Below are 17,783 nucleotides of genomic sequence, written 5' to 3' on the forward strand. Positions count from 1 at the left end.
GGTTTTAATTCATGTGGCTAAAAACATCACATTTATTTTGTGATGGCATCATCAACCAATCTCCTTACCTCAATTCAGTCAATGAAGTGTAAAATACCATAATATAGATTTCTTAAAATTAAGCTAGATTGGAATCCATAGGTAAGAATGAAATGCAAGTCCCCTTTATTGTAGCAGATATTTATATATAAAACCCCACTGTATTTAGATAAAAGAACCCTGATTCCTCCTGGCTCCACAGTATTGGCTAATTCCTTCTATAGTTGTTGATATGCAGTTTTCATGCTTTTGAAGCATACTGAAATGACTTCTCTGAAAAAAGGGCTTTATTAAAACAAACCATGCTACAGTTAATCTTTCACCTACAAAGGCTGTTCTATTTCTTTTTGCAGTATATCCAGATTTTTTTAAAGATAAAAGAACAGTTAACAGCTATTGTAGGAGGCTATAATAACCCAGAAAAAAGTGCTGTCACAGTTGCCCTGGTACATTACACAAGCACTTAATGTAGCTCCTAAATTGTCCAAATTAAGGGTAATTTGGCAATCTGTTTGCAGACTTACAAAGGCACTTTCTCCCATTCTATGTGAATGTCCTTTCTTGCTTTTGATCTTTTTCAAGGCTGCAGGCTTCCAGATGAATGGTGATCTTTGTTTATTGCATTATATTTAGAGCCACTTGCATGCCATTTTTCTGACTCTGGCAAGAATGTTTATTACTTTTTTTTTAAAAAAAAAGAGTTATGAATGCCGGGTATATTCTTTTAGTTTGTATTTGAGTGGGAATTTACCTTTTAATCACTAGAAAAGTGCACTAGAAAATTGCAGTTTTTCGAAGAAAGTTCATCAACTTATTAGAGAGAAATCTGCATATAAATGAAGAATATTCATTTTATTATTGCCATAATCAAAGTACAATATACATTATTACTTGCAAAATGTATAATGCAGAATGCCAATGTCTTGATGAATAGGGATCCCAAGGTAGAGTGGAGTCTATTGGATGGCGATGTGATTGATGCATTCTTAATGCTAGCCACCATTTTGTTATTAATTTAAATTTAAATTTGTGGTTTTATTGATTTTTATGTTTTACTCTTATGTATTTCATTTCACTATACACACGACCTATATGGGATGGGTGGCTATACAAATAGATGAGTCACTATATAGATGAGTCACTATATGAGATGGGTGGCTATACAAATATGATAGATGATGGATAGATGGGTGTGTGGAAAGGTAAGTATGTATGTATGTATGTAGGTAGGTAGGTAGATAGATAGATGATAGATGGATGGATGGATGGATGGATGGATGGATAGACGGATAGATAGATAGATAGATAGATAGATAGATAGATAGATAGATAGATAGATAGATAGATAGATAGATAGATAGATAGATAGATAGATAGATAGATCTGGGAAGGTGCCAAAGAATCTGAATTTGGTGTAATAAAATAAATATTTCTTGTATGCTTTCAAATGCTGTGCACAGTAGAGAAATATTTTTTACATATACTGCTCCTGTCCCTTGAGTTTCTTTAACATAATTCTGCTTTATGAGCCATGTAAGTGGAAACAGTCTTTTTTTCGTAGGGGGAATATAGAATTGCACCTAGAATGTCTCTGCTGATAAAAATCAATGCATTCTTGCTTCCTGGGGTATTTTATGTATGGCGAGACTGAACTAAGCCCACTTTGTGTTTAACACAAAGTAATTTAATGTAAAATAATTCTTACAAGTATTTTCCCTGCCTCTTTGTTTAGGCAGGTTTTCTTGTCTTTGTTTTTTTTCACCCAATGCTATTTTAGAAGTAATGGGTGACATTAATTTTAGGACTATTAGTTAAAAATGACATTACTGTTTGGCTGTGATGTTCTTTGAATGTCAAGTATCAAGTGAACTGATTTTAAAATAACAATAAGCATTTTGCTCAGCTGCTGATTATTTTCCTAACAATACATTAACGAGGAAGGAGAAGCTGACATATCTGTCTTATATGAAACCAATCTAATGTGGCCCTAGCAGCAAGTTGTGTATAGTGCAATGTGGCAAATGCATCAAGCTGTTGATCAAATAGGAGACAGGTTTAGAAATACAAACTAAAAATACTCTACAGGTCAATGTTTACTTCTAAATAGGTCTGCCAAAGGTAAACGTAACTGAAAGTGTATTGATTGCTAAATATACATACAGGCATATATGAAAGAAATGTTTACAATTTATAAGGCTTTTTTCATGACTGGATTCATACTTTTTTGTTTATCATTTTTGTTTTAGTTCTCCTTATCTGCTTCTCTTAGAAGACTGAGGTTTCTTCCTTGGGAACATCAAAACACATTATGCTGCCAGAATTCATTGGCACTAACTGTCTTGAATCAAAGCCTAATGCTATTACAAGACCAGCAACAGCTGCAACAGTAATACATCTGCAAGTCATTTGAAAGTAGGACAGAAACTATCCATTGCAAAGAATTGTATAAGTGCACAGCCACTAGCAGTACCCCAGTAACCATGCAAATAGACCCTTCTGCCCTTCTTTAATTATATGGAGTTGAAATATCTAATATCCTGTTTTTAATATATTATTAAACATTTTCAGTTTTCAATTACTATAATTAGAAATTTTAGCTATTGGTGACACATTTGGGATCACTGGATGAAGTTAATTTGGTGCCTTTGCTGTTTGTGAAGATGAAACTAGTGGAATGTGTTTATTATTCTAGAAATGTCCTCTACATAGTTAAATTCTTCCCAAGTCTTTGGGGCAAAACGATGGACAGCCACAGGGAGCAGAAATCTGCTCATACAATTGCTGAGTTTTTGTTCATATTCAAATGGACGTTAAGGTTTCCATGAAAGAACTCATACACAATGCTTTCCTACACTAGTCACTGCCCAATCCCATTCTTCAGTCAGGGATATTAAATTGCCACTTCTCCAAGTAGTCCCTTTTGGTGCCATATTCAACTTTTCTCTAAGACAATCAAGAATATGCAGAGTTAAATCAGTTTTGTTTTATAAAATATAAAAATATTAGTTCCAGTGTTCACAGGCTAGCAATAAGGGTACTTTTGTATTGTTCACAGTCTAGCAATAAAGGTGATTTCTATGCAGTGTCATGAGCTCATGTGCTCTTCATTTTGGGGAACACATTCTTTGGGATTGTTTATCTTCTCCAATATGAATAATATGTAAGATCTGTATGTGACTATTAGGATGGTGCAAATATTTGATTATGATTACCTGATTACCCTTTCTAGTTGAATTATCATTTCAACCAATCAATCCACTATGCCGAATCTAGTGCATCAAGATTTGCAGATTCACAAGCGTGCTTGCACAAGCACGCTTTTTGCATAATCAAATTTATTGACAATTGAAATTGGGTCTTGGGATTCAGTGCAGTCCTCGCAATTTCATATGTAGAATGTATGGAGATTTTAAAAAAGCACTAAGTGAAATATGATGGTGAAAAGAATGAGGTTGTGCATCGCTGCTTTTCATCCTGGAGTTGCTTTGCAGCTGTTCCTTCTGTCAAAAGGGTTCCAACACAGAGACCAACTCTTGTCAGACAAAAGGTTAGTGATGAGTAGTTTAAGGGTCAGAAGCACAGGGAGAGGAAAAGTTCTGCATGATCCAAACTGGAATGCTGTGCGTCAACTTGTCATCCAATTTAAGGAAATCATATTACAAGTCATGTAATATTCCACTCCTGTTTGAAAAGGCAGCGAGTACACAACTGTGAACTCCACAACCTTCTTTGGACTTCTGACATTATTTCGTTTGCGTTATGTCAAGGTATGCAGCACTGTGAAACAGTAACACATACCTAACCGATCTTTGTGACTTAGGGAAGTTTTTCATTAATGCATCTTGGCTCGCATAAAGACTATAATCTAGTAATAGAGCAAGCATTTTGAATGCCATGGGGCCCAGATTCAGTTCTTATTCCCAGCCAAGGTTCTACTCCTATCTAGAACCTTATAAAGCTGCTGCCAATAATGTAAGCTGCTCTGAACTGATGAGCCATATTTGTACCCATTATAAGGCGGTGTTCTTCATTTCTGGTTTCTGGTCTGATGCCTTAACCCAGTGGTTCTCAACCTTCCTAATGCCGCGACCCTTTAATACAGTTCCTCATGTTGTGGTGACCTCCAACCATAAAATTATTTTAGTTGCTACTTCATAACTGTAATTTTGCTACTGTTATGAATCGTAATGTAAATATCTGATATGCAGGATGTATTTTCATTTCTTTCCTTTCTCTTTCCTCTTTCCTCTCTTTCCTCTTTCTCTCTTCTCTTTCTTTCCTTTCTTTCCTCTTTCTCTCTTTCCTCTTTCTTTCTCTTCTCTTTCTCTTTCTCTTAACCACTACAGCAATCCGATGCTGAAAGTTAATCCTAAAAAAACAGCTATCCATCATTTCAATAATTTCACTGTCTAAGACTGATTGTTGTACACATTGTAATTAGTATGGTTGTCCTTATATTTAATCTTAGTCCCATTTTTTTTTCACCGTGCATCTTGATTTTCATAATTAGATCTTGCATATTGTTTGCATTTTTAGCTATCAGAGTAGAGTCACTAGATAGTTCAGGTTCTTCTTCTTCTCCCAGTTATCTTTTTCGCTCCTCCCTTTCTCAAAATCTCCCTCAATAGATGTTCAACATACTGTATACAACGCCAACATCGAAGTAGTTCTTGACTTACAACAGTTTGTTTAGTGACTGTTCAAAGTTACAACGGCACTGAAAAATGTGACTTATGACCATTTTTCAGTTACAACCTTTGCAGCATCCCCATGATCATGTGATCAAAATTCAGATGTTGGCAACTGGTTCATATTTGTGATTGTATCCCAAGTTCATGTGATCCCCTTTTGCGACCTTCTCACAAGCAGTCAGTAGGGAAGCCAGATTCATTTAACAATTGGGTTACTCACTTATCAACTGCAGTGATTCACTTAACAACTGTGACAAGAAACGTTGTAAAATGAGACAAAACTCACTTAACAAATGTCTCACTTAACAACATAAATCTTGGGCTCAATTGTGATCATAAGTCGCAGACTACCTGTACCAGATATATTTTCTGGGGAATTATAGGGGTTTATTCCAATTTGAAAAAAAGATGGAATTAGTTCATTGAACTGTGAGGAATTTCAAGATTAAGGCCAATTTATATGCTATGCTATAGCTTAATGTGTTTTGTTTGCTTTTGGATTAACCAATTCTGATTTAATAAATCATAGTTTGCTGAATATAAATTAAGGGATTGCTAACTATGCCACAGTAGAGGCAACACTACATTTGAAGCCTTTCCCACACAATTAGTGCTGCGATGTTAGTTGCACTTGTTCCAATAATATCATCATTCTGTGACAAACAGCACATTGCAGTTTTGGCATATATCCAATCATAGCATATTTTGGATGCCTAATTCCTCATGCAAAGAAAGCAAAGCTGCCAAAAAGTATTTCCGATTCTAAAATCTGCGAGAGTTAAAAATTATATAGTTCATGAATTAGTAGGAATGATCAGCAATGTTGATGTTAAAGGATTCTTAATTGATGTTCATAAATTTTTACTGTTAAGTGAATATTGGAATATATGAAATGTTTAGGCTTGTTCATGATGTTAGCACAGCAGCTGCTTCATGATGAATTCTATCCTTTTGATCATATCCATGTTAACTGACTTCCTGCTGATTTCAGTGGGAGCACCTGCTGCCATTCTCTATTATATCTAATGTCCATGTGGTTTTTCAGGAATTCTGCTATTTTTTAGGGTCATGAATGGGAGCAATTATTGTAAAATTCAGTTTGAAAACATATTATAAATCTCCCTTCTTCACCTTGAATTCATTCCAAATTCCATACATTTTTCACATAGTTATTTCCAATCTGCCTGAGGCCACAATTTTTTGACTTAAGATGTTGACATTCCAACAGCTTACCTGAAGAGATATACAATAATATATGCGTTTTTCTATTTTTAGCTTTATTTTTCTTCCATTCAGATGGGCTGATAGTTGAAAATATTTAATTTAATCCATGAAGTCAGTTTTTAAGTTAATGTACAGAGAAATAGCCATTGCTTGATACAAATACAATCTTCTGTCTGTTCTTTGTCTTAATCCTCTTGTCTTGCCACAGCCAATTACTTAAGCATTACTGAGGAATATTAAAAAACTTTATCACCATCTATGAAAACCTAAATGAAATGCAGTAGCTTTCTTGAAAATGTTTGCCCAAAGTGTTCTGCTTCTTCTCTTTCTGAATATATCCTGAAATACAAGTAATCCTCGACTTACAATCATTTGTTTTGTGACCATCTGAAGTTACAACAGCATTGAAAAAGTGGCTAATGAGTTTTTCATACAACCATTGCAGTATCCCCTTGGTCACGTGATCAAAATTCAGACACCTGGCAACTGATTCACATTTATGATGGTTGCGGTGTTTTGGAGTCATGTGATCACCTTTTGCAACCTTGACAATCGAAGTCAATGAGGAAGCCAGATTCACTTAACAACCATATTACTAACTTAACTGCAGTGATTCACTTAACAGTGGTGGCAAGAAAGGTCATAAAATGGGGCAACACTCATTTAACAACTGTCTCACTTAGCAACAGGAATTTTGGGCTCAATTGTGGCCCTAAGTTGAGGACTACCTATACATCTGGAAGACTCAATTATTGTATCTCTGTGCTTTAAGGAAATATCACTTGTTTTTAAATCTGGTTTTATATATATAAAATTTTCTTTCTGAAAATCCTGTTGTTTTTGAACCTTAACTTACTGTTACATAGCATTCTTTCAACTATTTCTAGTTCAGACTTCCAACTTCTTTATTCCCATCGTTGGAATTTTCCTATGCCAGTGATGGCGAACCTTTTAGAGACAGAGTGCCCAAACTGCAACCCAAAACCCACTTATGCATCATCGGATGCCGGGTGGGTGTGGCCCATTGGGTGGGCGTGGCTGCGGTGGTAACGGCAGACTGGGTGGGACTAAAAAGTTCAATCAATCAATTCCAACTTTGCAAGATCTTTTTTTTCCCGCGAGAAGTTGAAATTGATTGATTGAACCTTTTTTTTTTGCACACGGTGGCGGAGGCCTAAAGCGAAAGGGTCTTATAAAACTTAGCTGAAGGCCTAGGACTGGGGTGACAGCGCGCGTGCCCACCGAGAGGGCTCTGAGTGCCACCTCTGGCACCCGTGCCATAGGTTCACCACCACTGTCCTATGGGCTTTATGGCCATAAAGGAGCGGCTCATGCCATCTTGCAGCAATTGCTAATGGAGAAACAATTCCTCATTTGTTTATTATAAAACTTGTTAGCTAGGTTTTCTTCCCACTTGACCAATCCTTGACTTTAGATTATAGTGAGCAACTTAAAAGGAACTTTTCCTCTTTTTTAAATTTAAGTGCAGCTAGCTATCTATAACGTAAATCAAAACGGAAATACAAAGATTTCTGTATGTTGCTATAATGAATGGGCACCTGAAAAGGAGACAAAGCACTGTGATGGGTATGACATGCATACACGGTTTTGGGTGTAATTCATCATTAGTAATTTACATCATTTACATAATCCAGTTATTTCTGGATTTCAACAGCAACCCTCTTTGATAGTTGAGAAGGCTCATTTTAGGGCCTTTCAGAGATGCTTCAGAACATGTATCAGTATGTACAAAGCATGTCTCTTTTCATATTATTAAAGACGTCCTGTTTTTTCCAGACTTTGCACATACACAGATTGGAGCAGCTTCTGAAGCAGTTGCATAAACCTGCAAAAATACATGCCAGTTTAACAACTTGAAAAAGGGTGCCATGTACGTGCTTCCATAAATATAATCTATTTATTACTCCAGTAATTCAAATCAGACTTTTTTTTTTCCTCACAAACCTAAGCTATTGTATGAATGATTAAAAAAAAAAAAATGTTTTTCTTTTATTAGTGACGTAACCAGTTGACAGGATGAATTAGAGAAAACACACTGTTGGAGGGAAATATTTGGTATCAAGGAGACGAAGACTTTATTTTAAAAGTAGTATGAAGCAGCTCTGAAATTAAAATTAGACAATGTGAATATTCAATCTCTCCCAAAAATGTACATGTGAAACACACTTGGAAACCTGGTATTAAATTTCCCATGTTAGTGTATTTGGTTTTTTTCCAGATGGAACAATATACAAATTAAAACAAAAATTCAATACTAAGTACACTGTTGTCCATACATAATTAATAATGGGAGGTATGGGTTGGTAATGCTTTGTATTTGCTTGTTTTAATGCAAAGAAATTAGATAGAATTAAAATAGACATACTTTCCAAAAGTCTTCCTTAGGTTCTCATAAGGATTGACCCATTCTTTAACTATAGGTGGTCCTTGACTTACAACATATAACTGAGCCCAAAATTTCTGTTGCTAAGCAAGTTACTTGTTAAGTGGGTTTTGCCCCATTTTATGACTTTTTTGCCACAATTGTTAAGTGAATCACTGCAGTTAAGTTAGGAACATGGTTGAAAAAGGAATCTGGTTTCCCCATTGACTTTACTTGTCAGAAGGTTGCAAAATATGATCACATCACCCCGGGACAGTGCAACTGTCATAAATACATGACAGTTACTAATTGTCCAAATTTTGATCACGTGACCATGGAGATGCTGCAACGGTTTTGTGAAAAACAATCATAAATCATTTTTTCTGTGCTGTTGTAACTTCAAATGGTCACTAAACAAATGGCTGCAAATCGAGGACTACCTGTAATGAAGAATGTGGGATCATGATCATTTTTCCAGGTCACGTTCTTAAAAAATTTTGGAGAAAATATTTCTATGCTCTACACTTCTTTGCAATGTTTTACTTACTGAAGTCTCTTCAGATTAACTGCTAGATAATTCAGATTTTAGATCTTAACAGCAGCAATTAACTATCTTTATCTTCAGATTTGACCCAGCTGTCCAGATGTTTAAAAATTGATAAATACAAAAATAAAAACAGCGGGAGTTCAATGTAACTATGTAATAAAGTTGAAACTAATTAGAATTTTTTAAGTGAGTAATAGTAATTGGATTATAAAATGGTACACTTAGAAGCATAAGCTCAGGCTCTTAAATTTGTACTAATTACAATTATCACTATTTCAGTTATTTCAAGAAATATGAAATTAAGCAAAAAAACCCCGCACAGAACTAAGATTTCAGCATTAAAAGAAACACAGCTTTAAAATCATGCTTACCTCACATAAAACAAAGTACATTTTTGTTTGCTGCAGAGAAAATTATTTTTAAAAAACTAGTAATGAAGCATGCTTGAAAATTAATCTCAAGAACCCAGAATTATGTTTACTCAAAGTGAGGGGTGGAAAAATTAGGGCATAATGGCGTCGTATTAAGGAGATATACCAGCACTACTAAGAAACAAATGTACATATATTCTTCTTTTTTAACATGTCAAATAAATGCAGAAACTGATTTCTTCTTGTTTTATTCATTTCTACCTGATCTGGCAAAGTGGAAACCAAAACAACTCTTCCTAGAAATGCCTGTTCAGCTGCTCACAAGAGCCTTTGCTGCAAATTTTAGAAAAATAGGCTGTTGTCAATAATCTCCTATTCAAGCCTTTAATTTGATATTCATCTCCAAAACAATTTTCTATTTCAAGCTAAATCTCATATAAAAATTAAGGGAACAGTATTTACATGCCAATTCCCTTGACTTTTAGCACAGACAATGCATCCTCATTCATACATACTCAGAATCAGGCTGAGTATAAAGCATAAAGCCAATTACTTTTATATCTTTTACAATAACATTATTCATTATATATTACTTCAAGGATAAAACAACATCATTCAGCAAGTGGCACTAGGCTTCCAAAACTGCATCTTTAGCAAAACAAATACACTCACCACAATCTAATTAAAAATACTTCATCAGCATTCAGTATCAACTAATTTGTACTTTGCATAAATTTTATGAACCAGGATTACATAGATATTTAGCAGCAGTGTGGTATGACACTACACAGTAGCTTGAACTAAGGAAATTATCAAGTTATCATTAATTATTAGAATTAATTGGTCATACAATCAGCAATTATAATAATTAATGCTAATATTAATTTAGAACACTCACAAGCATAATACTTTGTCGGAATTTATTTGTTTTCCACAAATAGTTCAGTGTCTTGGAGATAATCTCCCAGAAGATGGCTGAGGCAGCCTGAATTTTGACAACAAAACATCAAAATCCACAAAAGTGAATGGTTGATATTCATGGTGCTGCAGGTTCTTGTAGGTAGAAGTGTCATATGTTTCTTGAGCAGTTTCAGGTGATGGCTTGGCAGCTATAAGGAGAAAAGAAATACTGTTAACCCAGAGAACAGAAACAAAGTATTTGAGCGAAATCCAATGCAGATGTATTACTAACACTGAAAGTTATTATATCAACTATGATGATTGTGGCAGAGCTTGAAAAGTTGAAAAAAAAAATACTTTCAAGGCTTACACATATCATCCAGTTGTGAATGATGTTAAATTTGGGGAAGTTTGTGATGAGTGGAACTATCAATCAAAGCAAATTATTGCAATTTCTCCCAATTTGGAAGGAGGAGGAACTGAGGAGAGAGGGATCTGGGAGCTGTAAGTGGAAGGAGACCCAGAGCCCTTGCCTAGGAAAACTTCTATGTGTCATGCAGATAGGGTTATGAAAATATTAGTGCTGGGGAAGGTAAATATTGATAGACTACAGATACGCTGTAATATAAATCAACATCTTTATAGCCCATTTTTAGCTATTTAATAAAGCATTCTTTCTTTAAATGTAAAGAAGTAAATGTACAATCCTAAGTGTTTTTACCATGATCTTCTTAGCTATATTATCTCAGAAAACTAAAGAAAAATGTATAAACAACAAAGGGGGTTGGTGATTGCGACAAGAGAAGTACCGTATTTTCCGGCGTATAAGATGACTTTCTAAACCCTGAAAATCTTCTCAAAAGTCGGGGGTCGTCTTATACGCCCAGTGGTCTTATACGCCGGAAAATACGGGTATTCTATTTTATTCCTTTACACATGTGGTTTGGCATATTACTCATCAAGTTTTCTCTCCCCCCCCCCCTCTCTCGCTCAAACTCTATATTTTAACTGGAAAAGTTGGGGGTCTTATACACTCAGTCGTCTTATACACCGGAAAATACAGTAGATCCTTTTTTAAAAAAAAACCTCCCAGAAATTAATTGGATTTCACTTTGATTTTGAAGCAAAAGACAGTAAAAAAAGGACACCCACAACAGAGATGGAACATGACTCATGATGGCAATGCTGGGAACTGAGCTGTTAGAATAAAAGTTAGTGATCAGGAAGGACAGCTTAAAGGAGAGGCAGAATAATACCAAATAGTTTTAGAGATAGCAGTTGTTCAGAAAGTATGTAAATGAAAAACACAGTGACATAGAACAGGTTCTGGACATAAAAGTTACCAAATAGGCTTATGATTGTGAAATGTTGGTCAATGAAAAGGACAGTTTTTGTAATCAAATAAGGTTTCCCTCAGGAAACTTTGAGTGTAGAAAAAATGTAGCTTCTCTTTACAACGCAAGCTATATTTCAGTTAAAAGTACATGATTTACATGTGTGAAATACACATTGATATTTCACAAATAGTCAAGAATATAACAATATTAAAGATAATTTGAATATCCAGTATTAAATTGCAACTGATTACCAATACATTAGTTTTTTTAAAAATCAGGAATAAACCAGAATATATGGGAGGAGCATTTCCAAACAAGATATACAATGTAACCGAAACTTCAATGTTTATGTTACATTAGCTTCCGCCACCAAACAGGCAAGTCAGTGGCTTGTTTTTCTAGCAATAGAATATAAACCAAAACATGCATATTCTGTTATAAATCCAGAACCATGTCTTTCCAAGGGAGTTTTTACATCAGACAAATAGACAGTGTTAAACTCCCTAATTGTTCTTTAATTTCACAAAAGCTACAAATATGTTCACCCTTCAATTTTATTTTAAAAAAAGCTCTGGGTTTGACATGAAGCCATAATTTGTTTAGCTGCTGTTTGCTGAATGATCCATAAAAGCCTAGTTTATGTTTCATTCTATCTATGGGCATTACACTATTATCTATATTGTTAATTGTGTTTCCTTTGATTTTGTTGACCAACTTGAATACTTGCTGGAATATAAAGGGAGGGCATGACTTAAGCATAAACCACTGCTTGAAAACTACAGTGATACATTCACACACTGTACAAACCATGCATTTACTTTGCATTGTATGAATCCAGTCACTGATTGGAATCTGATTATAACATGGAAGTAAATAAGCATCTCCAGCTCTTAATAGTAGAACACATTTACCATTAATTTACATGGCTCAGTGTTTCACTCAACATGTTAGTTCTCTACCCCACCTCATCATAAATTATCAAAGAAGTAGTGTTTTCAAATGAATCAATAATTGTAAAGTATAACATACCATCACAAAGGCTTGATAATCAAAATTTTGGGCTTAATAGTAAGTAGGCAGAAGTATTATGAGTTAGGGAACAAAATCTTCTGGATAGAAACTTACAATTATTCTTAGTGATATTTTCCTTATAGACTAAGAACTCAGGGTGATTTTTAACATTCGCTGGGTAGGGGAATTTAATGTCTGGAATGAGTGTTATCTTCTTTTATTAACTGTATACTTTTACAGTGCAGGTAGTCCTCAACGTACGACCACAACTGAGTGCAAAATTTCTGTTGCTAAGTGAGTTTTGCCCCATTTTATGACTTTTCTTGCCACAATTGTTAAGTGAATAACTGCAGTTATTAAGTTAGTAATCTTGCTTCCCCGTTGACTTTGCTTGTCAAAAGGTCGCAAAATGGGATCACATGGCCACAGGACATTGCAAATGTCATAAATATGGGGCAGTTGCCAAGCCTCTGAATTTTTTAAAAAAATAATTTTATTTATTTATAACATAAAATATGAAACTACAAAAGCAAATAGTAAGGGACGACAATAGGAAAAGGGAAGATGAAAAAGTGTGGAGAAGGGGAGGGGAAGAAACAAAAGGTGTTGACTTCCGACTCCCTCTGTTGCAGTAAAATAAAATATTAAGATCGAATCTCAACTTTTTACGTTTCTATAGTGATATAAACTCGCCATTTCTATATCAACAAAGCAATCTAATCAGTAAAATCCAAAATCATAGTATCATTTTTTTCCACCTCAAGCACAAAGTCTAGAAGCGGTTTCCAAGTAGAAACAAAAGTATATATGTTCTTTTCTTTTACCAAAACAGTCAATTTAGCCATCTCTGCTCATTCCATGAGCTTTTGTAACCATCTGAATTTTGATCACATGACCATGGGGTTGCTGCAATAGACTTAAGTGTGAAAAATGGTTGTAAGTCACTTTTTTCAGTGCCATTGTAAACCTTGAATGGTCACTAAATGAACTGTTGTAAGTCGAGGACTATCTGTAAAATGGAATATTTTTCCAATGATTTCTGTTAGTAGTGTTTAAAACATTTTAGATAAATGTAAATATACAGGGAATAATTGGATATGTACCCCTCAGTGTTCAATATACGGTATTTCTGTAGCAACATTTAGTAATAGTTTAAGCCTTTCCACTGAAATGTTGGCCTAGTAATATTTATCTATGGCTTTTAGTTACATTATCAATGCTATATCTATATACAATTACACTTTAAAAGACTATTTATACTCATCTTTAGAAATTACAAATTTTACCTTCTCTAATCTCCTGTTCTAATTTTCTAGACTAGCCAAGCTAAACTAAAAGAGAGCCAGGCCATGTCTTTTCTGCCATTATCTTTCCAAGGCTGCCCCCTTCTGGAACTCAAAATGAAGATTTGGGTGGTGGTGGTTAGGTAATAAACTTCAAAATCTTTGAGGATATTTATCACTTTGACATGCATATTGAATTACAAGTTTTATTTGTTAATTCATATTACAACTGGTATCTACTATTTTTTCTGTATTTATAAATGGATGGATTATTGAAAATAATAGATGTTAAAAATCATATTGATATATACTACAGAATTTAAAATATAGAAAAATGAACATTATCTGGACAGGGAAAGCTTCAGGGGGAGGTTTTCACAATTTGAAGAACATGATATTCACTTTAGGAATTTATTTGGGTATTTTGAGATTAAGAGAATATTTTAAGAATATTAAAGGATGAAGGCAATGAGAGCAGAAAGGAAAACCATCTGACGCAAACATGCATTATAATGATTAAATCACTAACAGTGATAACTTTGCTGACCTACAGACAAGGTCAAAGTAAACTTCCTTCCTTACAGAACTGATTTATGTATCTCTATCTCTCTGTATTTATGTATGTATCACAAGGTTCAAGAAGGCGTGAAAAAGAGTGAAAAGTACCACATAAACAGCAAGTTCCAAAAACAAAAAGCAACATTAAGCTATGAGCAAGTACAGATAGAAGAAATGTCTGAAAACAGGTCAATCACAAGTCTATAGGCTGTGCTTTAGCAAGTAGGGACAACATTTTCATTTCCTTTATGAAGACATTTTCACACAGTCATCACAATTTTGAATGTTTTAAGTTCCCTTAATACTTCAAACAAGAGAAAATAGCAAAGATAGAATGTTGTTTCCTCCCCTTCCCCAAATCTNTTTAGCAGCAGTGTGGTATGACACTACACAGTAGCTTGAACTAAGGAAATTATCAAGTTATCATTAATTATTAGAATTAATTGGTCATACAATCAGCAATTATAATAATTAATGCTAATATTAATTTAGAACACTCACAAGCATAATACTTTGTCGGAATTTATTTGTTTTCCACAAATAGTTCAGTGTCTTGGAGATAGTCTCCCAGAAGATGGCTGAGGCAGCCTGAATTTTGACAACAAAACATCAAAATCCACAAAAGTGAATGGTTGATATTCATGGTGCTGCAGGTTCTTGTAGGTAGAAGTGTCATATGTTTCTTGAGCAGTTTCAGGTGATGGCTTGGCAGCTATAAGGAGAAAAGAAATACTGTTAACCCAGAGAACAGAAACAAAGTTCCGAGCGAAATCAGATTTTGATACCAATGCAGATGTATTACTAACATTGAAAGTTATTATATCAACTATGATGATTGTGGCAGAGCTTGAAAAGTTGTAAAAAAAGCAAAATAAAACAAAAATACTTTCAAGGCTTACACATATCATTCAGTTGTGAATGATGTTAAATTTGGGGAAGTTTGTGATGAGTGGAACCATCAATCAAAGCAAATTATTGCAATTTCTCCCAATTTGGAGGGAGGAGGAACTGAGTAGAGAGGGATTTGGGAGCTGTAAGTGGAAGGAGACCCAGAGCCCTTGCCTAGGAAAACTTCTATGTGTCATGCAGATAGGGTTATGAAAATATTAGTGCTGGGGAAGGTAAATATTGATAGACTACAGATATGCTGTAATATAAATCAACATCTTTATAGCCCATTTTTAGCTATTTAATAAAACATTCTTTCTTTAAATGTAAAGAAGTAAATGTACAATCCTAAGTGTTTTACCATGATCTTCTTAGCTATATTATCTCAGAAAACTAAAGAAAAATGTATAAACAACAAAGGGGGTTGGTGATTGCGACAAGAGAAGTACCGTATTTTCCGGCGTATAAGACGACTTTCTAAACCCTGAAAATCTTCTCAAAAGTCGGGGGTCGTCTTATACGCCCAGTCGTCTTATACGCCGGAAAATACGGGTATTCTATTTTATTCCTTTACACATGTGGTTTGGCATATTACTCATCAAGTTTTCTCTCCCCCCCCCTCTCTCGCTCAAGCTCTATATTTTAACTGGAAAAGTTGGGGGTCGTCTTATACGCCCAGTCGTCTTATACGCCGGAAAATACGGTAGATCCTTTAAAAAAAAAACTCCCAGAAATTAATTGGATTTCACTTTGATTTTGAAGCAAAAGACAGTAAGAAAAGGACACCCACAACAGAGATGGAACATGACTCATGATGGCAATGCTGGGAACTGAGCTGTTAGAATAAAAGTTAGTGATCAAGAAGGACAGCTTAAAGGAAAGGCAGAATAATACCAAATAGTTTTAGAGATAGCAGTTGTTCAGAAAGTATGTAAATGAAAAACACAGTGACATAGAACAGGTTCTGGACATAAAAGTTACCAAATAGGCTTATGATTGTGAAATGTTGGTCAATGAACAGGACAGTTTTTGTAATCAATTAAGGTTTCCCTCAGGGAAGTTTGAGTGTAGAAAAGATGTAGCTTCTCTTTACAACGCAAGCTATATTTCAGTTAAAAGTACATGATTTACATGTGTGAAATACACATTGACATTTCACAAATAGTCAAGAATATAACAATGTTAAAGATAATTTGAATATCCAGTATTAAATTGCAACTGATTACCAATACATTAGTTTTTTAAAAAATCAGGAATAAACCAGAATATATGGGAGGAGCATTTCCAAACAAGATATGCAATGTAACCAAAACTTCAATGTTTATGTTACATTAGCTTCCGCCACCAAATAGGCAAGTCAGTGGCTTGTTTTTCTAGCAATAGAATATAAACCAAAACATGCATATTCTGTTATAAATCCAGAACCATGTCTTTCCAAAGGAGTTTTTACATCAGACAAATAGACAGTGTTAAACTCCCTAATTGTTCTTTAACTTCACAAAAGCTACAAATATGTTCACCCTTCAATTTTATTTTTAAAAAAGCTCTGGGTTTGACATGAAGCCATAATTTGTTTAGCTGCTGTTTGCTGAATGATCCATAAAAGCCTGGTTTATGTTTCATTCTATCTATGGGCATTACACTATTATCTATATTGTTAATTGTGTTTCATTTGATTTTGTTGACCAACTTGAATACTTGCTGGAATATAAAGGGAGGGCACGACTTAAGCATAAACCACTGCTTGAAAACTACAGTGATACATTCACACACTGTACAAACCATGCATTTACTTTGCATTGTATGAATCCAGTCACTGATTGGAATCTGATTATAACATGGAAGTAAATAAGCATCTCCAGCTCTTAATAGTAGAACACATTTACCATTAATTTACATGGCTCAGTGTTTCACTCAACATGTTAGTTCTCTACCCCACTTCATCATAAATTATCAAAGAAGTAGTGTTTTCAAATGAATCAATAATTGTAAAGTATAACATACCATCACAAAGGCTTGATAATCAAAATTTTGGGCTTAATAGTAAGTAGGCAGAAGTATTATGAGTTAGGGAACAAAATCTTCTGGATAGAAACTTACAATTATTCTTAGTGATATTTTCCTTATAGACTAAGAACTCAGGGTGATTTTTAACATTCGCTGGGTAGGGGAATTTAATGTCTGGAATAAGTGTTATCTTCTTTTATTAACTGTATACTTTTACAGTGCAGGTAGTCCTCAACGTACGACCACAATTGAGTGCAAAATTTCTGTTCCTAAGTGAGTTTTGCCCCATTTTATGACCTTTCTTGCCACAATTGTTAAGTAAATAACTGCAGTTATTAAGTTAGTAATTTGAATTTGAATTTGAATTTGAATTTTATTATATTTATACCCCGCCCTTCTCCCGGAGGACTCAGGGCGGCTTACAGCCAGTTTAAAAACAACTAATACAATACAATACAAAATTTAAGAAAATGATTAAAAATAAATATTTAAATAGGCCGCTTCTACTAAAATTTAGTTAAAACCAATTTAAAATACCCCTAGG

At 34.5% G+C, this 17,783-nt stretch overlaps 1 protein-coding gene across 1 annotated transcript in view; it reads right to left on the bottom strand.

The window, feature by feature from the left end:
* Positions 1 to 14,713: 14,713 nt before the first annotated feature.
* The window catches only part of NDUFV3 (NADH:ubiquinone oxidoreductase subunit V3), a 17,531-nt gene continuing 14,461 nt past the window's right edge, over positions 14,714 to 17,783 (bottom strand). Inside the window, exon 4 of the mRNA XM_015826182.1 lies at positions 14,714 to 15,056. Within this exon, the coding sequence (XP_015681668.1) occupies positions 14,890 to 15,056 (167 nt within the window). The 3' untranslated portion in view covers positions 14,714 to 14,889. The remainder of the gene's footprint in view (positions 15,057 to 17,783) is intronic.

This window comes from Protobothrops mucrosquamatus, unplaced genomic scaffold (assembly GCF_001527695.2).
Source record: "Protobothrops mucrosquamatus isolate PMUCROS unplaced genomic scaffold, P.Mucros_1.0 scaffold2997, whole genome shotgun sequence".
Classification (NCBI taxonomy): domain Eukaryota; kingdom Metazoa; phylum Chordata; class Lepidosauria; order Squamata; family Viperidae; genus Protobothrops; species Protobothrops mucrosquamatus.